Genomic DNA, 23,846 nt, shown 5'->3' with positions numbered 1-23,846 from the left:
TTGGTATTGGCACAAACAGGCAGGGGATGTGTACGTGAACGATGACTGCTCCGAGATGTGCAGCTGTTCTGGAGGCACTTCGGAATGTGTGGCATACGCGTGCGTGGAGAACCAGGAGTGTAGGATCAAGGGTGGTGTGAGAGACTGCTACTGTCGGGACGGCTTCACCTACAGCAATGGAGAATGCACCAGAGGTAAGTCATTTGAGTAATAGATACACTGTAGAGAACGCGGGGCGGCGATGAGCCTTACTGAGCTGTGTATTTCAAGCCTTTGGTCGACTGCTCATCTTGTCTGAGAAGAAAAACTGAAGGTAGACGGGAAACCTCATATTTTGAAGAAGCACAATATTGCAAGAGATTTTGATAGTGTTTGGTAGGTGTGTATGGACTCCATTTGTGAGTGCCAGTGATCTCTCTTTTGTGGAAATGTACTTGCATGTGTTCTCTTTTTATGCTGTTAGAGTACAAGATCCAGTCAGGTCATGCATGGTAAAAGAGCATGTACTTTTGTATGTGATGAACACCGTACTGTTTTGAAAGAGGAAACCAATTAAAATAGAAGGAAGTCTGCAAGAAATGCGAGAGGTGAAAAAAACCGTTAAGCTTACTTGTGGCAGATGGCAGACATCTGTAGTGTAGGCGGCCAATTGTATATTTTGTTGGGAGAAGAAGTGAGGGCTTCTGGCTGCCACTATTCAGAGTGCTTTAATTACCTTCCGACTGCTTCTCTGAACAGCGCCTGGAATCTGCACCGTGTGGGGAGATCCGCACTACACTATGTTCGACGGTGGTCGTCATGACTTCCAGGGCGACTGTGAGTACACGCTGGTGAGGCCGTGCAGCGACCGCACGGACCTTGTGGATTTCCACTTGTGGGGAGACAACGTCAAGAACAACCCATCGGACCGAGTGTCGTACCTGCGCAAGGTGGTACTAGAGGTGAATGGCACTAGCTATTCGATCGAGCGGAATAGAGTGGTTCTAGTCAACGGTGCAAGGCGGACGACACCCTTGAGCTTCATCAACGGCATCACTATTCGCTCGGACCGGTCTTACGCGGTAAGGGAATGATGGCTGGTTTACTCAATTGTGGGTCAGCACATCAATTGATATTGATTTTGATGTAGGGGCATTTAAAATGTCCAAAGTGTGTCTTGTTACAAGGATGGATCGATTAGGTGCACACTAGTATTTATACAATTAAATGAAAGAGAAACTAGCATTAACATCTATGTTAGTGTCAAAGCAATTTCATTGTCAATTATTTGAAGGAGACACAAAAATGAAATATCAGTGAAATTTGTTGCAGCCGTGATGCCAAGATGTAAGATTTTTGTTTGACACGTAATTGTTTTAGAATTGAGTATAAAGGCACGATATGAGGGGAAGGGTAAACAGGACCTGATATCTGATCGTTATTACAGACTATCCAAACATCCTTTGGTCTATCTGTACGTTTCGACGGAGCCAACACTGCAACCATAGAGGTGCCATACCAGTACTGGAATGCTACTTGTGGTCTGTGCGGAACCTTCGATGACGACAGATCCAACGATTTCCGCCTCCAGGATGGAAGTGTCGTAAGTAGAACTCTGCTCTCTTATTACCTTCTTTCTCAATACCCTGTCTATCAGGGTATTTGATTGTAGGAAAGAGACATGTTCCGCATGTGACTGGACTTTGATGTAATCAGTGTTGTGGATGTAACAGTGACCTGATCGTGCAGCTGTACCCAAAAGTACCAATTATTGTGTTGACGAATGTGGTCCTGTTTGCAGACACCGTACCAGAATGTCTTTGGTAATGACTGGGTTCTGAATGAAGAGGAGTGCGATACCACAATTCTCCCGCCCCCTGATGGCTGTGATGACCCCGACGTGCAGCAACGTGTGGAGGACATCTGCTACATCTTCATCAATCCTGACGGTGAGAAGATGGAGATGATTGAATTTCACTGAGGCACACTACAGTACTCGTGTATTCTATGAGTAGATGAGTCGATATGATATGCAAAAAGTTAAAGCAATCTATTGAAGCATTAAAAGAGGGCAAATTTGAAAATGAGCGTGGTAAGCAGCTGGAGTATGGTACATCCTATCTGACTATTTGTCTGATGATTTCTAATCACCTCGAATAGAAAAGTGCAGTGGAATTTCTCAGTCTCTTTTCTTTTTTCTGTGTGTGTATTTTTGTTTGTTGTTTGTGTAGTATCCAAGAGCTTATATTTGCAGCTGTTTCTTGCTTTCAGGTCCCCTGGGAGGCTGCTCCGACTTTGTGGACGTGAGTGATTACTATGATGCCTGCGTCTTCGACCTGTGTTTCACTGACCCTGACAACGACATCATATGCGGAGCCCTGCAGGAATACGTTCAGAAGTGTCGAGGAGAAACAAATGGCATCTTGGCTGGGGACTGGAGGGCGTCTGTAATCCAGTGCGGTAAGTATTTTTGTGTCATGACACTTATGTTGTATAGTGGAAAGCTGTTTTGGCTGATCATCAGAATCTAGAGGTGCAAAAAATAAAGCCATGTGATCAGATATCATGAAGTGCGTGTCAAGAGTCTCTGACATGACCCTCTGTGCCGTGAGGATGAGATGCAGCTTTTGAAAGACGTCGAAAGTCTTTCGGTGGGTTTGGAAGAAATAAGTGAAATATTGTGGAGTCATGAAAGAAGAGTGCAGATGCTGAATGACGGTAGTGCATTTTGCGTGAAAACTGTAAATCTGTACAGTTGTGAATGTCCCCGACAGTACTGACTTTATATGACTCGTGTGAGCACTTTGTGTTCTTGGTGATGCCGATCGTATCCGGTGTAAGTAATGTACAGCTTTCGTGGTGATGAATGGGTATTTCACTTGTTGTATGTTCTTGTACGTTGTAAATGACGTTCAAGGTATATCCTTGCCTAAAAATTGTCTTTATTCAGGGTTTGAGTGTCCGAGTGGAACAGTGTACGAATCTTGCGGTAGCGCCTGCCAGCCCAGCTGTGCCGATCCAGATTCCGACCTGAACTGCGGACTTCCCTGCCGTGAAATCTGCAGCTGCCCCGAAGGACTGCTGGACGACGGCGGAACATGCGTGCAGCCAGAGGATTGTGGTTGCACTCTTCCAGACGGAAGCTACATCTCGGTGAGTGTGGCTTTCCTCCTTTGATGGTAATATTTGAGCTTAAGTTTAATAAATCGTTGAACACTGTGATTATTGTCGTGTGGATTGAAAGCAAATGGAGATGCAAATGGCTTGAAAAGAAGACCATGGTCTAAAGCAAATCTAAATGATTGGTATTGGCACAAACAGGCAGGGGATGTGTACGTGAACGATGACTGCTCCGAGATGTGCAGCTGTTCTGGAGGCACTTTGGAATGTGTGGCATACGCGTGCGTGGAGAACCAGGAGTGTAGGATCAAGGGTGGTGTGAGAGACTGCTACTGTCGGGACGGCTTCACCTACAGCAATGGAGAATGCACCAGAGGTAAGTCATTTGAGTAATAGATAGAGAACGCGGGGCGGCGATGAGCCTTACTGAGCTGTGTATTTCAAGCCTTTGGTCGACTGCTCATCTTGTCTGAGAAGAAAAACTGAAGGTAGACGGGAAACCTCATATTTTGAAGAAGCACAATATTGCAAGAGATTTTGATAGTGTTTGGTAGGTGTGTATGGACTCCATTTGTGAGTGCCAGTGATCTCTCTTTTGTGGAAATGTACTTGCATGTGTTCTCTTTTTATGCTGTTAGAGTACAAGATCCAGTCAGGTCATGCATGGTAAAAGAGCATGTACTTTTGTATGTGATGAACACCGTACTGTTTTGAAAGAGGAAACCAATTAAAATAGAAGGAAGTCTGCAAGAAATGCGAGAGGTGAAAAAAACCGTTAAGCTTACTTGTGGCAGATGGCAGACATCTGTAGTGTAGGCGGCCAATTGTATATTTTGTTGGGAGAAGAAGTGAGGGCTTCTGGCTGCCACTATTCAGAGTGCTTTAATTACCTTCCGACTGCTTCTCTGAACAGCGCCTGGAATCTGCACCGTGTGGGGAGATCCGCACTACACTATGTTCGACGGTGGTCGTCATGACTTCCAGGGCGACTGTGAGTACACGCTGGTGAGGCCGTGCAGCGACCGCACGGACCTTGTGGATTTCCACTTGTGGGGAGACAACGTCAAGAACAACCCATCGGACCGAGTGTCGTACCTGCGCAAGGTGGTACTGGAGGTGAATGGCACTAGCTATTCGATCGAGCGGAATAGAGTGGTTCTAGTCAACGGTGCAAGGCGGACGACACCCTTGAGCTTCATCAACGGCATCACTATTCGCTCGGACCGGTCTTACGCGGTAAGGGAATGATGGCTGGTTTACTCGTTAGTCTTGAAAGCCTCCCAAATTGTGGGTCAGCACATCAATTGATATTGATTTTGATGTAGGGGCATTTAATATGTGCAAAGTGTATCTTGTTACGAGGATGGATCGATTAGGTGCACACTAGTATTTATACAATAAAAAAAAGAGTAACTAGTATTAACATCTATGTTAGTGTCCAAGTAATTTCATTGTCAGATATTTGAAGGAGACACAAGAATGAAATATCAAGTGAAATTTGTTGCAGGTATGATGCCAAGATGTAAGATTTTCGCTTGATACGTAATTGTTTTAGAATTGAGCATAGAGGCATGATATGAAGGGAAGGGTAAAGAGGACCTGATATCTGATCGTTATTACAGACCATCCAAACATCCTTTGGTCTGTCTGTACGTTTCGACGGAGCCAACACTGCAACCATAGAGGTGCCATACCAGTACTGGAATGCTACTTGTGGTCTGTGCGGAACCTTCGATGACGACAGATCCAACGATTTCCGCCTCCAGGATGGAAGTGTCGTAAGTAGAACTCTGCTCTCTTTTTACTCCCTTTCTCAATACCCTGTCTATCAGGGTATCCGATTGTAGGAAAGAGACATGTTCCGCATGTGACTGGACTTTGACGTAATCAGTGTTATGGATGTATCAGTGACCTGATCGTCCATCCGTACCCAAAACTTAGTACCAAGAAAATGATGAAAAGGGACTACATTTATTGTGTTAACGAATGTGGTTCTGTTTGCAGACACGGTTCCAGAATGTCTTTGGTAATGACTGGGTTCTGAATGAAGAGGAGTGCGATACCACTGTTCTCCCGCCGGTTGATGGCTGTGATGACCCCGACGTGCGGCAACGAGTGGAGGACATCTGCTACATCTTCATCAATCCAGACGGTGAGCAGATGGAGATGATTGAATTTTAGGCGTGACAGATTTTATCTCACGAGCGTTCGCCCGCGTCCGACATGCCTTCTTATCTGTTAAGTAGCCAGCTTGGCACGAGCTTGGCATGCGCCCATGCCGTCCGCGTTCCGGGAACGCCAGCTTAAAAGTCTTTTGTTTAGTGCCTTTGTTTCGAACACAATAGCGTCAACTTCACTGCACCCAATCGACCACGAAGCCATCGCTCCATGTAGCCAGCGTTCGGGAACGCCCGGATTAAGTCTTCCCTTTGTCTTGTGCTTAACACTTACACAGTTGATTTCATGGAAGCTTAAAAAACGGACAAACTAGCAAACAAATGAAACCACGAAAGGCATTGCACTATTACGCGTTAGTAACGCTGTGATTACCTTAATTTGCGTCGATGAGAGGCGTAATCAAGAAGTATCTGAAATAGTATCCGAAATATAGTATTTGTTCCCCTTACATGAGCGTGAGACCACTCTTGTAAGCAGCTTCTCAGGTGAAGCAAAATGTGTGTAATGAAGTGACAAGTGTATAAGAAAAACACTCACAATAGCTAGGTAGATTGACGGAAACTTGACACCCATGGCCGTGCCAGCCAGGCAACAAGCTGGTGGAAATTTCCAGGAACTTCAAAGCAGGTTTGCCGCCAGGCAAAAACCGCAGGGTAAATTAATTTGCGTACGCGCTGAATGGGTCGTAAACATCGTGTCAATTGCATGGGGCCTGGGAGGGAAGAGGGGCTATGTATAGTACATGTATTAGTAACCCTGTGCTGTGTGTGATACGTGCATGCTGTTGGAGACACGTGCTGTAGTTGGCGAGAGCTAGCTGATGAGAGCTCCCTGCACCTGAAACCAAGGAGGTACCAGGCGAGCTCGCCTAGTACCTCCTTCCTGAAACCAGGGAGGTACATACACATCTGGCTCTGCTGAAACTATGGAGCTTTAGTACAGTAAACCTCGACATTGCTTAAGTCGACACGATAAAAAAGTCCCGATTTTTGTCTTGTTATTCCTTGAAAATTTCTTCGTCTTAGTCGACATTTATAAGTCCACAACTCGCGTAAGTCGACCTGATTTTTTAGTGCCAACTGAGCTGAAATACGTGTTTATTCCCTCGTCTAAGTCGACATAATTTTTCGCTCAAAATCTTATCGCCATTCTCTTAAAAAAGAATAAATTGTTTTCCCGCTCTGATTCGCTGCATTTCTAATCGGTAATTCCCTAGTGTATGGCGTGGTAGCGTTCGCGCCATGTCTTGTACGCCAGAAATGAAAGGGCATACATTCATTTACATTGGAGAATTACATGTAGTTGGCTACCCAAAGCAGTTCACTTTCCCCCTTTTCTGCTCGTTATTCTCAAAACGCAAAAACTTTGTACACATAAAGGTCCTAGTAGAAAATCATTATCAGAACATGAAATACACGTGTAGGTGTTTCTGTTTATCCGAATATTCTAACGTTAATTATTCCGAAGCGTTAATAGAAACCTGGGCCCGTTTTTAGAAAATTAATCAAATGCAACTACATGTAATTAAATGCAGCTGAAAATTAAATGCAGGTGTATCAAATCACGAGCAACTTTGCACATAAACGCAAGTGCGTTGCTGCCAAAAGGCTTGCGTTTGATATAGTATGAAACTAGAAAATAGTTGTATGAACCTGAAACTCAATTGCGTTGAAACGCAACTCTAAAAATTAAATGAAGTCCATCAATCACGCGCAACGCTGTATTCAAACGCAAGAGCGTTGCAGGGAAGACTTGAGGTTTTCGTAAAGAAACTATAGAGAAACTGCGTTTAAAAGCATCTCTTAACATCTACGGAGGTGCGTTATTGTTGAAAAGTCTTGCATTATTTTGTTTGTTTTTTCGTATGCAAAATTAAAAATTAAACGCAGCTCTGAAAATCAAATGCAATTGTAAGTCCATGTAATCACGCGGAACGCTGAATAGACTTGCGTTTGATATACGAAACTTGAAAATTGTAGGGAACTTCTTTAAAACTCAGTTGCATTTCAACGCGATTCTAAAAATCCAATGCAAGTCCATCAAATCACACGCAACGCTGTATTTAAACGCAAGAGCATTGCAGAAAAGACATACTTTTTGTACGAAATTATAAGAAACTGCGTTTAAACGCATCTCTAAACATCTACGGAAGTGAGTTATTGTTGAAAAGACCTGCATTATTTTTTACTTCTTACGCAAAATTAAGAATTAAACGCAACCCCCAAAATCAAATGCAAGTCCATCAAACACGGAACGCTGAAAAGACTTGCATTTCATAATCATCCGACACTAGAAAATTGTAAGAAACTTAAACTCAATTGCGTTTAAACACTAATTCTAATAGTCAAATGCAAGTCCATCAAATCACAAGCAACGCTGTATCTAAAACGCAAGAGCGTTGCAGAAAAGACTTGCGGTTTTTGTACGAAACTAAAAACTGCGTTTAAACGCATAAAAACTATAAACCGAAGCGTGTTATTGTTGAAAAGACTTGAATCATTTTTTATTTCGTAACGGAACTTTCGCCATGATTGAACTTAGTCTGCACTAGCAGGGGAAAGACATCGCAACATTAACACGTTTCAAACTACCGAAACGCATCGTGCTTCACGAAATGTCGATGAAAAAAATAGTAGCAAATTATTGTTACTGTAGTTCGCTATTCCGAAGGTTTAAATCTCAGTCCAAAGTTAAATAAGTTCGACGATGGAAAGATGTTTATCTTTACGAAGGTTAGTAATCCGAAAGATGTCGTTTCCGGATTAACAATTTTTCTTGTTTTTATTTCAGACTGGCCCGCGCCGTACAGAGCGGTAATGTTGCGAATCGGAGCGCGAGAACAATTCATTTTCAGAGTATGGCAATAGAAATGTAAGCAAAACAAATAAAAATATGGCGACTTAGGGAAGGAAAATCACACATCCTCTTTCAACTCAGTCGGCACTGAAAAATTATCTCGACAGAATCATACGAATTCACACGCATATCTTCACAGCAACGCACTTCAATTTAAATCGCAAATTTGCATGCACTTTGGGGAATATGCGTTTGTTTTTTTCATATCAAATTTAAAACGTACAGTGTCTAGAAACGGGTCCATGTTTCGGATCCCGCTCTTTCAAAAGCTCTCAAGATTTTTGTGTTTTGTGCATTGCCGTTACTAACTTCGCGTATATGTGCTTCTTTCGCAATAAAACTCGAATTAAGATGTACACAGCGATAGAGGCTCAGCTCAGTAGATACTTGCCTCCAGTGACAATATTCTTGTGTACAACAAAAGAGTTTGTGAGCCCATTAGCGCAATGTCTATTCATACCTATACCTGGTGCCCGATCGATACTTTCATTGTTTGATGGCACATGGTATTGTAGTTGACCATGGAAAGGGGATACTGTCGTAATAGGCCTACAGCTTGACTGTTTCTGCACAGGAGGAATACCAACCTGTCCATTCTCAAGTCGACCTGCAAAGAGAATCTCGCTTTTGAGCATTTCAGGCTCTTGGAGAATTATGGGAGGAACGGGTTAAGAAAACTCATTTAAACTATGAATGTAATTATCCCTCTTCCCTGGTTATGTATAATGGGCTGTTTAGAGCTCATCAGTGAAGATTGAAAGTAAGCCTACTTTTTGCAAAGCGTATTATAATGACAACTTGTGCAACAATAATTAACCTGGCTATTTGTTAACTGGCAAAATGTAATGTTTGGGCTTATTTTCTTATAGGTCAGCAAGATGATGATTCCGTAAAGTTCTGGGTAAAACCTAATGTCCTGAGAGAAGACTTACTAATTTACCCGCGCTTGGAACGGATAAGTCTACCGACTCTCACCAGGAAAAATTTCTTCAGTACTACATACAGTGCTAGCCGTATATAGTGTATGATAGGTTATCTTTATAACAGGCGGGAAGGACGGTGCATCTTCTACAAATGATTTGTCTCTCGTGGAAGAAAACCCGTCTCCTTGCGTGAATTTTAGCTCCTTTTTCAAGCTTGCGGGAAACGCGATGGATGGACCAAACGTAATCACAAAGCGAGGAACATCGTTGTGAACATAAAAACTGAGAAATATGCAAGAAACAGTAACGGTCATTTTCATCTCTGTCTGCAATTAATTATTCCAAAATTTCGTTAATCACATAGAATGCAATTAAGTTCGTTTTGATGAATATTCAAGAACACACACACACACAAAATAAAAAAGTTATTCCGAAAGTTCGTGAACTAGAAAACGAAATGCCTTAATCTTATTATATTTTGTTAGGATATAATTATATCCCACTGCTTGAAACGCAGTGAAGGGGGGGGGGGGGGGAGGGTCATAAAGCTGTTCGTAAAGATACGAACGACTTACGAGTGACTGATGATAAGTTCTTGTGCTGAATTATGGAAATTCTGATAAGTATAGCACATCAGAACTGATCACCAGTCGCTCGTAAGTTGTTCGTAACTGTACAAACAGATTTATTAAACGCCCCCCCCCCCCCCCCGTAACACAATAATGTGATACTAGAAAGCTTTAATGTCATGCTGAGTTGAGTAACCAAGTCAGTGGTACTTCATATTTTATGCAGTGTTTCAAAGTGACAGATTATGAGAAAGATATGTATCAATGTTACATTCGTGTATATACATTAATTTTGATGGTTTATAGTACTGTTGTACATGCAAGTACCATGATCTCGGCAGACGACTGACCAGCACCAATTGTCTCAATTGGCTTTCCTATGCTTTTTACGTCGCCTACAGAATGGGTATCCTCTGGTCCTTTCAATTCAGGTATTCATAATTGCTTATAAAGCACCCTCTTTAGTTTTTACAATCGGAAGGGAATAGCAGCAAGAAACATCCTCGTTTAAAAGAGGCTTTTCTTAATAGCAGGTATGCCCTTTTTCTTCTGCTTCCCTTGTTTTGGGGCAGCAATAACAGCCATGGAGCTACAAGCAACAAAACTTGTAGCTCCTTGCTAAAGATGCACCCGACACACAAAAGCGCACCGACGTATTCATTTTACGGCACGGACACAAACACACCGAAGTTCACATCAGGCTGCCGTATTGGTCGATGATAGATACCGTCTTATAATTGGATGATTTTCTTTGACTCCTCATATAGAATGCTTTCGCCTTATGAAGTGACAGAGGAGGAGCGTAAACGCCGTCGTGCGTCGCTATAAAGAACGACTGCTGTATTGTTTCGTTTAGGGAAAGAATCAGGTTGTGAGCTTGAACGGAAACAGAACCTGAATTTTAAGAGATTGTCATGGTTTTGTTTGTTTACTTGTTCGTTCGTTTGTTTGGTTGTTCGTTTGTTTTTGCTTTTTAGAAAGTGAACTACTGACAATAGCGTACAAATATTCGTATTTAAGGTTTAAAGGGATGTGGAATTGGATTATGTAAAGCTAAAAGCCGCGTTTACACATGTTCACGGCAACCACGGCAGTCACATTTCAGGCCATCACGGACAAAATGGGACGGACGTGAAACAACGCTGTGAGACGAGATAGGCAAATGTGACAGGCCGTGATTGCCGTGGATGCCGTGTCACATTCTTAAACTGTTTAAAAAAAATTGCCACGGCAGTCCCGGTGCTAATGAGGAATTTAATTTTGTATGCCTTGATAAAATGGGATGAATGCAATGAAACACGACGGCACGTAATAGACCCTAACAAAACTTGGAGGCGGTCCGCAGCGGGACGGGACGGAAAATATTGATAGTCTATAGCCTGATCAGACGCCGTGAGAACAGCGTGTGATAGCTATAGAAGTTCGCCGGGGCGAGGACTGGAACGATCCGAACAAGACTTAGAATGCGAAGGTGGGGGGGGGGGGAACAGGAGAATGTCTCAACTGCATATACTAGTATACCCACAGCGCACTGCATCTCAGGCAAATACAACTTGGCCGCCGGGAACATGGTGTAAACGTAGCTTTAGAGTCTGTAGAATCCACATTTAGGCATAACTAAAACTTGATTTCTCGTGACTCTGACACACTTTGACAGACTTTGACAGATTTCTGTGCACAACATGTACATGTAATATTCAATTCCACACACATACACACACACACAAAAGATCTTCGACCTCCAAGACCATTCTCCCGCCCATCATTCTCTCTCTGCATCTTTTTCTGTTGTTATTTTGTTCCACCTATGGGGATGTATTCTATGTTCGGCAATAATAGCGCGTTTCATCGTGTTTTGTTTTGTTTTGTTTTATTTCATTTTTAGATTTAGATCGGAAAAGCAATATAGACGGGAGGTAAAATTCTTGAAGCAACTATACAGTTTCAATTTTTAGTTTGACATCGTTCTTATATTTTGATGTTCGTTGCACCTGTAAGGTTCTTGTCATGCGAAAGTTAAATAAGATTCGCTATAATATTCTCGAAAATTCCCTCTGCCGTATTGATATTCGTTAATGTGAAAAATAAATACGATTCATTAATCCGAAACCGCACGAATTTTGTGATTCTAAGGGTGCATTTATCGTGATATTAAATTAATTACGTTACTCTGAAAACGAATAACACAACTTGTTCCTTTTAATTTCTGGGATTAACAAAACATCAGAAAGCAGAGCTTATTTAATTTTCGGATTTTTAGTCTGGCATTGGGGGTTAGTAGTTCGGAAAATAAGTATGGAAAATCTTTGAGGCAAGAAAATAATTTGAATTCCTATTATGGCATCGTTATTTCCTTTGCCTTATGTTCATTATTCCGAAAGAAGAATAAGGTTCGTAAATCCGATGGTTCTTTTTGCTGAACCCGCAAAACACGCAAATTTGATATGCCTTATGTAATGTGTTAATCCAAAATTGTATTAGGGCTCGTTAATACCATTTGCGGCATTATTCCGAAGGTTCGTAAATGTGAGAATGAATTACGTGCATGGTACGAAACTTATGTCATTTTTGGCTAAAAGAAAATTAAAAACGCCGAATCTTTTCCTGTGACGGGAATATATGGGTTTATTTCTGAACGTGACATCGTTTACTTCTTTGCACGATATTCATCATTCCGGGAAAAAAAAAATATTCAGATGGTTCATTCATCCGAAAATGGAAAAAAAAAGGTGGGTCGTTTATCTGTAAAGAAATTATCATATTCGTGGTAAGAAACTTCGTTTTCGTATCAGCTATATAACGTCCGAAATTTCGAAACTTGTATAAAAAAGAAAAGCGAACCTTCAGCATAATAACAAACTTTAGCGAATCGTAACAGTTTTTTTTTTTTTATCAATCGAGCAGTGTGGAATAACAAATCCGACATTTGTTTTAGCATGGTATTGAGCAGAATGTTACTGCTATTCACTTCCAAAAGTAAAAGCAATTATCTGACATTTATTCTGGCATCTTCTGGAGCCGAATGTGATTGCTATTTACTTTCGAAAGTAAAGCAAATATCCGACATTTATTTAATCACCATACGGAATTGAATATTACTCTGATTCATTTCCGAACGTCAAAGGAAACATTCGACATTTATTTTAGCATCTTCCGGAGCTGAATGTTATTGCTATTTACTTTCGAACATAAAAGCAAACATCAGAAATTTATTTTATCATCATACAGAGTTGAATATCATTATTATTCATTTCTGAACGTCAAAGCAAACATTCGACAATTATTTCACCATCTTCCGGAGCGGAATGTTATCCTTATTCATTTCCAAAGGCAAAATCAATTATCTGACATTAATTTAAGCACCGTACGGAGCTGACTCTTACCGTTATTAATTTCCCAAAGTATAAGCAAACATCCGACATTTATTTTAGTATCATACGGAGTCGAATATTACCGTTATTCATTTCCAAAATTAAGAGTAAACATCTGACATCTATTTTAGCATCTTACGGAGCCGATTGTTACCGCTGTTCATTTTCGAAAGTAAAGGCAAACATCCGACTTTTTTGGTGGCCCGATCGTACCAAAATCTTTATTTCTGAAATTTCGGTGGCACGACGCGCGTTTTTGGTGGCCCCGTAAGTGTCGAGCCTTGACTAATGTCATCGAAAAGTAAACCAGAATGCAACTTCTCGCTCGTGAATTATTGCTTGTGAATAATCGCAAAACTTCGACAAAACTTTTGGAATACCAATCCTGTTCATGACGCTTGGAAACTGCGAGTCGTGAGAATTTTGCGAACTCGTGCAATGTTACTCCGTAGCGTATGCGAGCATGTGGAGTCGCAATCGTATAACTGTCTGAAGTGCGCGATTTCTCTCACTCGTTTTTGCCACGCGATTTATTTTAACTTGCAAGAACGATGTGGAATTCTGGCGTCCACCGTGAATTGTGCACTTGCCGGCGCAAATTGTTCTTTTCAAAGGTGAAGCCGTGCGCGGAAAGCACGTGGTTGGGATAATCCTTGCGTTCCTAAAGCGGAGAGGAACGCCATGAATGCGACTTGTGAGCAAGCCCGTTCTGTTGCGTCCAAGGAACGCCCTCATTAGGCTGATGAATAGAGGGATTAAACCCCCCATTCTGCACGCAGGAGGAATAGGGGCGTCCCCTAACAAAAGGAGGAACGCGAGCATTCCCCACGCGGCCGAACGCTCGCTATATTAAATCTGTCACGCCTTACTGCGGCGCAGTACAGTACTCGTATAGTGTGGGAGTTAAGGAGTCGATATGATATATAAAAAGTTAAAGCAATCTATTGAAGCGTTGAAAGAGTACAAGTTAGAAAATGAGCGTGGTAAGCATCTAGAGTATGGGACATCCTATCTGAGGATTTGTCTGATGATTTCTGATCGCCTCGATCAGAAAAGTCCAGTGGGATTTCTCAGTCTGTTTTCTTTTTTGTGTGTGTTTATCTTTGTTTGTTGTTTGTGTAGTATCCAAGAGCTTATATTTGCAGCTGTTTCTTGCTTTCAGGTCCCCTTGGAGGCTGCTCCGACTTTGTGGACGTGAGTGATTACTATGATGCCTGCGTCTTCGACCTGTGTTTCACTGACCCTGACAACGACGTCATATGCGGAGCCCTGCAGGAATACGTTCAGAAGTGTCGAGGAGAAACAAATGGAATCTTGGTTGGGGACTGGAGGGCATCTGTATTCCAGTGCGGTAAGTATTTTTGTGTCATGACACTTTTGTTGTATAGTGGAAAGCTGTTTTGGCTGATCATCAGAATCTAGACGTGCAAAATATGAAGCCATGTGATCAGATATCACAAAGTGCGTGTCAAGAGTGTCTGACATGACCATCTGTGCCGTGAGCAGGCTTTGAAAGACATCGAAAGTCGACCGGTGAGTTTGGAAGAAATAAGTGAAATATTGTGGAGTCATGAAAGAAGAGTGCGGATGCTGAATGACGGTAGTGCATTTTGTGTGAAAAATGTAAATCTGTACAGCTGTGGATGTCCACGACAGTACTGACTTGATGGGCCTCGTGTGAGCGCTTTGTGTTTTGGGTGATGCCGATCGTATCTGGTGTAAGTAATGTACAGCTTTCGTGGTGATGAATGGGTATTTCATTTGTTGTATGTTCTTGTATGTTGTAAATGCTGTTCAAGGTATATCCTTGCCTAAAAACTGTCTTTATTCAGGGTTTGAGTGTCCGACTGGAACAGTGTACGAATCTTGCGGTAGCGCCTGCCAGCCCAGCTGTGCCGATCCAGATGCCGACCTGAACTGCGGACTTCCCTGCCGTGAAATCTGCAGCTGCCCTGAAGGACTGCTGGACGACGGTGGAACATGCGTGCAGCCGGAGGATTGTGGTTGCACTCTTCCAGACGGAAGCTACATCTCGGTGAGTGTGGCTTTCCTCCTTTGATGGTAAAGTTTGAGCTTAAGTTTGATAAAACGTTGAAGACTGTGATTATTGTCGTGTGGATTGAAAGCAAATGGAGATGCAAATGGCTTGAAACGAAGACCATGGTCTAAAGCAAATCTAAATGATTGGTTTTTGGCACAAACAGGCAGGAGATGTGTACGTGAACGATGACTGCTCCGAGATGTGCAGCTGTTCTGGAGGCACTTTGGAATGTGTGGCATACGCGTGCGTGGAGAACCAGGAGTGTAGGATCAAGGGTGGTGTGAGAGACTGCTACTGTCGTGACGGCTTCACCTACAGCAATGGAGAGTGCACCAGAGGTAAGTCATTTGAGTAGTAGATAGAGAACGCGGGGCGGCGATGAGCCTTACTGAGCGGTGTATTTCAAGCCTTTGGTCGACCGCTCATCTTGTCCGAGAAGAAAAACTGAAGGTAGACGGGAAACGTACCTCATATTTAGAAGAAGCACAATATTGCAAGAGATTTTGATAGTGTTTGGTAGGTGTGTATGGACTCCATTTGTGAGTGCCAGTGATCTCTCTTTTGTAGAAATGTACTTGTGTTCTCTTTTTATGCTGTTAGAGTACAGATCCAGTCAAGTCATGCATGGTAAAAGAGCATGTTAATTTGTATGTGATGAACACCGTACTGTTTTGAAAGAGGAAACCAAAATAGAAGGAAGTCTGCAATAAATGCGAGAGGTGAAAAAAACCCTTAAGCTTACTTGTGGCAGATGGCATACATCTGTAGTGTAGGCGGCTAATTGTATATTTTGTTGCGAGAAGAAGTGAGGACTTCTGGCTGCCACTATTCAGAGTGCTTTAATTACCTTCCAACTGCTTTTCTGAACAGCGCCTGGAATCTGCACCGTGTGGGGAGATCCGCACTACACTATGTTCGACGGTGGTCGTCATGACTTCCAGGGCGACTGTGAGTACACGCTGGTGAGGCCGTGCAGCGATCGCACGGACCTTGTGGATTTCCACTTGTGGGGAGACAACGTCAAGAACAACCCATCGGACCGAGTGTCGTACCTGCGCAAGGTGGTACTGGAGGTGAATGGCACTAGCTATTCGATCGAGCGGAATAGAGTGGTTCTAGTCAACGGTGCAAGGAGGACGACACCCTTGAGCTTCATCAACGGCGTCACTATTCGCTCGGACCAGTCTTACGCGGTAAGGGAATGAAAGCTACTTTACTCGTTAGTCTTGAAAGCCTCCCAGATTGTGGGTCAACACATCAATTGGTGTAGATTTTGAGGTATGGGCATTTAAAATGTCCGAAGTGTATCCTGTTACGAGGATGGATCGATTAGGTGCACACTAGTATTTATACAATAAAAAAAAGAGTAACTAGTATTAACATCGATGTTAGTGTCCAAGTAATTTCATTGTCAGATATTTGAAGGAGACACAAGAATGAAATATCAAGTGAAATTTGTTGCAGGTATGATGCCAAGATGTAAGATTTTCGCTTGATACGTAATTGTTTTAGAATTGAGCATAGAGGCATGATATGAAGGGAAGGGTAAAGAGGACCTGATATCTGATCGTTATTACAGACCATCCAAACATCCTTTGGTCTGTCTGTACGTTTCGACGGAGCCAACACTGCAACCATAGAGGTGCCATACCAGTACTGGAATGCTACTTGTGGTCTGTGCGGAACCTTCGATGACGACAGATCCAACGATTTCCGCCTCCAGGATGGAAGTGTCGTAAGTAGAACTCTGCTCTCTTTTTACTCCCTTTCTCAATACCCTGTCTATCAGGGTATCCGATTGTAGGAAAGAGACATGTTCCGCATGTGACTGGACTTTGACGTAATCAGTGTTATGGATGTATCAGTGACCTGATCGTCCATCCGTACCCAAAACTTAGTACCAAGAAAATGATGAAAAGGGACTACATTTATTGTGTTAACGAATGTGGTTCTGTTTGCAGACACGGTTCCAGAATGTCTTTGGTAATGACTGGGTTCTGAATGAAGAGGAGTGCGATACCACTGTTCTCCCGCCGGTTGATGGCTGTGATGACCCCGACGTGCGGCAACGAGTGGAGGACATCTGCTACATCTTCATCAATCCAGACGGTGAGCAGATGGAGATGATTGAATTTTACTGCGGCGCAGTACAGTACTCGTATAGTGTGGGAGTTAAGGAGTCGATATGATATATAAAAAGTTAAAGCAATCTATTGAAGCGTTGAAAGAGTACAAGTTAGAAAATGAGCGTGGTAAGCATCTAGAGTATGGGACATCCTATCTGAGGATTTGTCTGATGATTTCTGATCGCCTCGATCAGAAAAGTCCAGTGGGATTTCTCAGTCTGTTTTCTTTTTTGTGTGTGTTTATCTTTGTTTGTTGTTTGTGTAGTATCCAAGAGCTTATATTTGCAGCTGTTTCTTGCTTTCAGGTCCCCTTGGAGGCTGCGCAGACTTTGTGGACGTGAGTGATTACTATGATGCCTGCGTCTTCGACCTGTGTTTCACTGACCCTGACAACGACGTCATATGCGGAGCCCTGCAGGAATACGTTCAGAAGTGTCGAGGAGAAACAAATGGAATCTTGGTTGGGGACTGGAGGGCATCTGTATTCCAGTGCGGTAAGTATTTTTGTGTCATGACACTTTTGTTGTATAGTGGAAAGCTGTTTTGGCTGATCATCAGAATCTAGACGTGCAAAATATGAAGCCATGTAATCAGATATCACAAAGTGCGTGTCAAGAGTGTCTGACATGACCATCTGTGCCGTGAGCAGGCTTTGAAAGACATCGAAAGTCGACCGGTGAGTTTGGAAGAAATAAGTGAAATATTGTGGAGTCATGAAAGAAGAGTGCGGATGCTGAATGACGGTAGTGCATTTTGTGTGAAAAATGTAAATCTGTACAGCTGTGGATGTCCGCGGCAGTACTGACTTGATGTGCCTCGTGTGAGCGCTTTGTGTTTTGGGTGATGCCGATCGTATCTGGTGTAAGTAATGTACACCTTTCGTGGTGATGAATGGGTATTTCATTTGTTGTATGTTCTTGTATGTTGTAAATGCTGTTCAAGGTATATCCTTGCCTAAAAACTGTCTTTATTCAGGGTTTGAGTGTCCGACTGGAACAGTGTACGAATCTTGCGGTAGCGCCTGCCAGCCCAGCTGTGCCGATCCAGATGCCGACCTGAACTGCGGACTTCCCTGCCGTGAAATCTGCAGCTGCCCTGAAGGACTGCTGGACGACGGTGGAACATGCGTGCAGCCGGAGGATTGTGGTTGCACTCTTCCAGACGGAAGCTACATCTCGGTGAGTGTGGCTTTCCTCCTTTGATGGTAAAGTTTGAGCTTAAGTTTGATAAAACGTTGAAGACTGTGATTATTGTCGTGTGGATTGAAAGCAAATGGAGATGCAAATGGCTTGAAACGAAGACCATGGTCTGAAGCAAATCTAAATGATTGGTTTTTGGCACAAACAGGCAGGAGATGTGTACGTGAACGATGACTGCTCCGAAATGTGCAGCTGTTCTGGAGGCACTTTGGAATGTGTGGCATACGCGTGCGTAGAGAACCAGGAGTGTAGGATCAAGGGTGGTGTGAGAGACTGCTACTGTCGTGACGGCTTCACCTACAGCAATGGAGAGTGCACCAGAGGTAAGTCATTTGAGTAGTAGATAGAGAACGCGGGGCGGCGATGAGCCTTACTGAGCGGTGTATTTCAAGCCTTTGGTCGACCGCTCATCTTGTCCGAGAAGAAAAACTGAAGGTAGACGGGAAACGTACCTCATATTTAGAAGAAGCACAATATTGCAAGAGATTTTGATAGTGTTTGGTAGGTGTGTATGGACTCCATTTGTGAGTGCCAGTGATCTCTCTTTTGTAGAAATGTACTTGTGTTCTCTTTTTATGCTGTTAGAGTACAGATCCAGTCAAGTCATGCATGGTAAAAGAGCATGTTAATTTGTATGTGATGAACACCGTACTGTTTTGAAAGAGGAAACCAAAATAGAAGGAAGTCTGCAATAAATGCGAGAGGTGAAAAAAACCCTTAAGCTTACTTGTGGCAGATGGCATACATCTGTAGTGTAGGCGGCTAATTGTATATTTTGTTGCGAGAAGAAGTGAGGACTTCTGGCTGCCACTATTCAGAGTGCTTTAATTACCTTCCAACTGCTTTTCTGAACAGCGCCTGGAATCTGCACCGTGTGGGGAGATCCGCACTACACTATGTTCGACGGTGGTCGTCATGATTTCCAGGGCGACTGTGAGTACACGCTGGTGAGGCCGTGCAGCGATCGCACGGACCTTGTGGATTTCCACTTGTGGGGAGACAACGTCAAGAACAACCCATCGGACCGAGTGTCGTACCTGCGCAAGGTGGTACTGGAGGTGAATGGCACTAGCTATTCGATCGAGCGGAATAGAGTGGTTCTAGTCAACGGTGCAAGGAGGACGACACCCTTGAGCTTCATCAACGGCGTCACTATTCGCTCGGACCAGTCTTACGCGGTAAGGGAATGAAAGCTACTTTACTCGTTAGTCTTGAAAGCCTCCCAGATTGTGGGTCAACACATCAATTGGTGTAGATTTTGAGGTATGGGCATTTAAAATGTCCGAAGTGTATCCTGTTACGAGGATGGATCGATTAGGTGCACACTAGTATTTATACAATAAAAAAAAGAGTAACTAGTATTAACATCTATGTTAGTGTCCAAGTAATTTCATTGTCAGATATTTGAAGGAGACACAAGAATGAAATATCAAGTGAAATTTGTTGCAGGTATGATGCCAAGATGTAAGATTTTCGCTTGATACGTAATTGTTTTAGAATTGAGCATAGAGGCATGATATGAAGGGAAGGGTAAAGAGGACCTGATATCTGATCGTTATTACAGACCATCCAAACATCCTTTGGTCTGTCTGTACGTTTCGACGGAGCCAACACTGCAACCATAGAGGTGCCATACCAGTACTGGAATGCTACTTGTGGTCTGTGCGGAACCTTCGATGACGACAGATCCAACGATTTCCGCCTCCAGGATGGAAGTGTCGTAAGTAGAACTCTGCTCTCTTTTTACTCCCTTTCTCAATACCCTGTCTATCAGGGTATCCGATTGTAGGAAAGAGACATGTTCCGCATGTGACTGGACTTTGACGTAATCAGTGTTATGGATGTATCAGTGACCTGATCGTCCATCCGTACCCAAAACTTAGTACCAAGAAAATGATGAAAAGGGACTACATTTATTGTGTTAACGAATGTGGTTCTGTTTGCAGACACGGTTCCAGAATGTCTTTGGTAATGACTGGGTTCTGAATGAAGAGGAGTGCGATACCACTGTTCTCCCGCCGGTTGATGGCTGTGATGACCCCGACGTGCGGCAACGAGTGGAGGACATCTGCTACATCTTCATCAATCCAGACGGTGAGCAGATGGAGATGATTGAATTTTACTGCGGCGCAGTACAGTACTCGTATAGTGTGGGAGTTAAGGAGTCGATATGATATATAAAAAGTTAAAGCAATCTATTGAAGCGTTGAAAGAGTACAAGTTAGAAAATGAGCGTGGTAAGCATCTAGAGTATGGGACATCCTATCTGAGGATTTGTCTGATGATTTCTGATCGCCTCGATCAGAAAAGTCCAGTGGGATTTCTCAGTCTGTTTTCTTTTTTGTGTGTGTTTATCTTTGTTTGTTGTTTGTGTAGTATCCAAGAGCTTATATTTGCAGCTGTTTCTTGCTTTCAGGTCCCCTTGGAGGCTGCGCAGACTTTGTGGACGTGAGTGATTACTATGATGCCTGCGTCTTCGACCTGTGTTTCACTGACCCTGACAACGACGTCATATGCGGAGCCCTGCAGGAATACGTTCAGAAGTGTCGAGGAGAAACAAATGGAATCTTGGTTGGGGACTGGAGGGCATCTGTATTCCAGTGCGGTAAGTATTTTTGTGTCATGACACTTTTGTTGTATAGTGGAAAGCTGTTTTGGCTGATCATCAGAATCTAGACGTGCAAAATATGAAGCCATGTGATCAGATATCACAAAGTGCGTGTCAAGAGTGTCTGACATGACCATCTGTGCCGTGAGCAGGCTTTGAAAGACATCGAAAGTCGACCGGTGAGTTTGGAAGAAATAAGTGAAATATTGTGGAGTCATGAAAGAAGAGTGCGGATGCTGAATGACGGTAGTGCATTTTGTGTGAAAAATGTAAATCTGTACAGCTGTGGATGTCCACGACAGTACTGACTTGATGGGCCTCGTGTGAGCGCTTTGTGTTTTGGGTGATGCCGATCGTATCCGGTGTAAGTAATGTACAGCTTTCGTGGTGATGAATGGGTATTTCATTTGTTGTATGTTCTTGTATGTTGTAAATGCTGTTCAAGGTATATCCTTGCCTAAAAACTGTCTTTATTCAGGGTTTGAGTGTCCGACTGGAACAGTGTACGAATCTTGCGGTAGCGCCTGCCAGCCCAGCTGTGCCGATCCAGATGCCGACCTGAACTGCGGACTTCCCTGCCGTGAAATCTGCAGCTGCCCTGAAGGACTGCTGGACGACGGTGGAACATGCGTGCAGCCGGAGGATTGTGGTTGCACTCTTCCAGACGGAAGCTACATCTCGGTGAGTGTGGCTTTCCTCCTTTGATGGTAAAGTTTGAGCTTAAGTTTGATAAAACGTTGAAGACTGTGATTATTGTCGTGTGGATTGAAAGCAAATGGAGATGCAAATGGCTTGAAACGAAGACCATGGTCTGAAGCAAATCTAAATGATTGGTTTTTGGCATAAACAGGCAGGAGATGTGTACGTGAACGATGACTGCTCCGAGATGTGCAGCTGTTCTGGAGGCACTTTGGAATGTGTGGCATACGCGTGCGTGGAGAACCAGGAGTGTAGGATCAAGGGTGGTGTGAGAGACTGCTACTGTCGTGACGGCTTCACCTACAGCAATGGAGAGTGCACCAGAGGTAAGTCATTTGAGTAGTAGATAGAGAACGCGGGGCGGCGATGAGCCTTACTGAGCGGTGTATTTCAAGCCTTTGGTCGACCGCTCATCTTGTCCGAGAAGAAAAACTGAAGGTAGACGGGAAACGTACCTCATATTTAGAAGAAGCACAATATTGCAAGAGATTTTGATAGTGTTTGGTAGGTGTGTATGGACTCCATTTGTGAGTGCCAGTGATCTCTCTTTTGTAGAAATGTACTTGTGTTCTCTTTTTATGCTGTTAGAGTACAGATCCAGTCAAGTCATGCATGGTAAAAGAGCATGTTAATTTGTATGTGATGAACACCGTACTGTTTTGAAAGAGGAAACCAAAATAGAAGGAAGTCTGCAATAAATGCGAGAGGTGAAAAAAACCCTTAAGCTTACTTGTGGCAGATGGCATACATCTGTAGTGTAGGCGGCTAATTGTATATTTTGTTGCGAGAAGAAGTGAGGACTTCTGGCTGCCACTATTCAGAGTGCTTTAATTACCTTCCAACTGCTTTTCTGAACAGCGCCTGGAATCTGCACCGTGTGGGGAGATCCGCACTACACTATGTTCGACGGTGGTCGTCATGACTTCCAGGGCGACTGTGAGTACACGCTGGTGAGGCCGTGCAGCGATCGCACGGACCTTGTGGATTTCCACTTGTGGGGAGACAACGTCAAGAACAACCCATCGGACCGAGTGTCGTACCTGCGCAAGGTGGTACTGGAGGTGAATGGCACTAGCTATTCGATCGAGCGGAATAGAGTGGTTCTAGTCAACGGTGCAAGGAGGACGACACCCTTGAGCTTCATCAACGGCGTCACTATTCGCTCGGACCAGTCTTACGCGGTAAGGGAATGAAAGCTACTTTACTCGTTAGTCTTGAAAGCCTCCCAGATTGTGGGTCAACACATCAATTGGTGTAGATTTTGAGGTATGGGCATTTAAAATGTCCGAAGTGTATCCTGTTACGAGGATGGATCGATTAGGTGCACACTAGTATTTATACAATAAAAAAAAGAGTAACTAGTATTAACATCTATGTTAGTGTCCAAGTAATTTCATTGTCAGATATTTGAAGGAGACACAAGAATGAAATATCAAGTGAAATTTGTTGCAGGTATGATGCCAAGATGTAAGATTTTCGCTTGATACGTAATTGTTTTAGAATTGAGCATAGAGGCATGATATGAAGGGAAGGGTAAAGAGGACCTGATATCTGATCGTTATTACAGACCATCCAAACATCCTTTGGTCTGTCTGTACGTTTCGACGGAGCCAACACTGCAACCATAGAGGTGCCATACCAGTACTGGAATGCTACTTGTGGTCTGTGCGGAACCTTCGATGACGACAGATCCAACGATTTCCGCCTCCAGGATGGAAGTGTCGTAAGTAGAACTCTGCTCTCTTTTTACTCCCTTTCTCAATACCCTGTCTATCAGGGTATCCGATTGTAGGAAAGAGACATGTTCCGCATGTGACTGGACTTTGACGTAATCAGTGTTATGGATGTATCAGTGACCTGATCGTCCATCCGTACCCAAAACTTAGTACCAAGAAAATGATGAAAAGGGACTACATTTATTGTGTTAACGAATGTGGTTCTGTTTGCAGACACGGTTCCAGAATGTCTTTGGTAATGACTGGGTTCTGAATGAAGAGGAGTGCGATACCACTGCTCTCCCGCCGGTTGATGGCTGTGATGACCCCGACGTGCGGCAACGAGTGGAGGACATCTGCTACATCTTCATCAATCCAGACGGTGAGCAGATGGAGATGATTAAATTTTACTGCGGCGCAGTACAGTACTCGTATAGTGTGGGAGTTAAGGAGTCGATATGA

The 23,846-nt window shown here is 43.3% G+C and overlaps 3 protein-coding genes across 3 annotated transcripts in view; all 3 read left to right on the top strand.

Moving 5' to 3' along the window:
• LOC139731860 (IgGFc-binding protein-like) overlaps positions 1-16,841 on the top strand; it is a 23,978-nt gene extending 7,137 nt beyond the window's left edge. Inside the window, exons 15-30 of the mRNA XM_071642736.1 lie at positions 20-194; positions 739-1,061; positions 1,427-1,582; positions 1,781-1,928; positions 2,251-2,439; positions 2,930-3,132; positions 3,301-3,475; positions 4,013-4,335; positions 4,722-4,877; positions 5,104-5,251; positions 14,159-14,347; positions 14,829-15,031; positions 15,201-15,375; positions 15,908-16,230; positions 16,617-16,772; positions 16,827-16,841. Coding sequence (XP_071498837.1) covers positions 20-194; positions 739-1,061; positions 1,427-1,582; positions 1,781-1,928; positions 2,251-2,439; positions 2,930-3,132; positions 3,301-3,475; positions 4,013-4,335; positions 4,722-4,877; positions 5,104-5,251; positions 14,159-14,347; positions 14,829-15,031; positions 15,201-15,375; positions 15,908-16,230; positions 16,617-16,772; positions 16,827-16,841 — 3,057 coding nt within the window. The remainder of the gene's footprint in view (positions 1-19; positions 195-738; positions 1,062-1,426; positions 1,583-1,780; positions 1,929-2,250; positions 2,440-2,929; positions 3,133-3,300; positions 3,476-4,012; positions 4,336-4,721; positions 4,878-5,103; positions 5,252-14,158; positions 14,348-14,828; positions 15,032-15,200; positions 15,376-15,907; positions 16,231-16,616; positions 16,773-16,826) is intronic.
• Positions 16,812-20,151, top strand: LOC139731859 (zonadhesin-like). The gene is made up of 7 exons (XM_071642735.1): positions 16,812-17,146; positions 17,469-17,657; positions 18,139-18,341; positions 18,511-18,685; positions 19,218-19,540; positions 19,927-20,082; positions 20,137-20,151. The coding sequence occupies exons 1-7, from the start codon at positions 16,981-16,983 to the stop codon at positions 20,149-20,151; spliced, it is 1,227 nt and encodes a 408-aa protein (XP_071498836.1). The 5' UTR covers positions 16,812-16,980.
• On the top strand, positions 20,122-23,846 carry LOC139731858 (zonadhesin-like). The gene is made up of 7 exons (XM_071642734.1): positions 20,122-20,456; positions 20,779-20,967; positions 21,449-21,651; positions 21,821-21,995; positions 22,528-22,850; positions 23,237-23,392; positions 23,619-23,846. Exons 1-7 carry the CDS (start codon positions 20,291-20,293, stop codon positions 23,844-23,846), a joined length of 1,440 nt encoding a protein of 479 aa, XP_071498835.1. The 5' UTR covers positions 20,122-20,290.

Source organism: Diadema antillarum, unplaced genomic scaffold (assembly GCF_040938485.1).
Source record: "Diadema antillarum isolate AM-2024a unplaced genomic scaffold, OU_Dant_1.0 seq00000386_RagTag, whole genome shotgun sequence".
Lineage (NCBI taxonomy): Eukaryota > Metazoa > Echinodermata > Echinoidea > Diadematoida > Diadematidae > Diadema > Diadema antillarum.
The sequence above is the reverse complement of the archived record's forward strand: the minus strand, read 5'-3'. Positions and strand labels throughout refer to the sequence as shown.

Bases quoted from the DNA above. Each gene is read 5' to 3' on its own strand.
- LOC139731859 (XM_071642735.1), top strand. From the start codon at position 16,981: ATGTGGTTCTGTTTGCAGACACGGTTCCAGAATGTCTTTGGTAATGAC. The intron at 18,342-18,510 runs GTGAGTGTGGCT...TGGCACAAACAG, and splicing joins CAGACGGAAGCTACATCTCG to GCAGGAGATGTGTACGTGAA. The intron at 19,541-19,926 runs GTAAGGGAATGA...TCGTTATTACAG, and splicing joins GCTCGGACCAGTCTTACGCG to ACCATCCAAACATCCTTTGG.
- LOC139731858 (XM_071642734.1), top strand. From the start codon at position 20,291: ATGTGGTTCTGTTTGCAGACACGGTTCCAGAATGTCTTTGGTAATGAC. The intron at 20,968-21,448 runs GTAAGTATTTTT...GTCTTTATTCAG, and splicing joins GGCATCTGTATTCCAGTGCG to GGTTTGAGTGTCCGACTGGA. The intron at 22,851-23,236 runs GTAAGGGAATGA...TCGTTATTACAG, and splicing joins GCTCGGACCAGTCTTACGCG to ACCATCCAAACATCCTTTGG.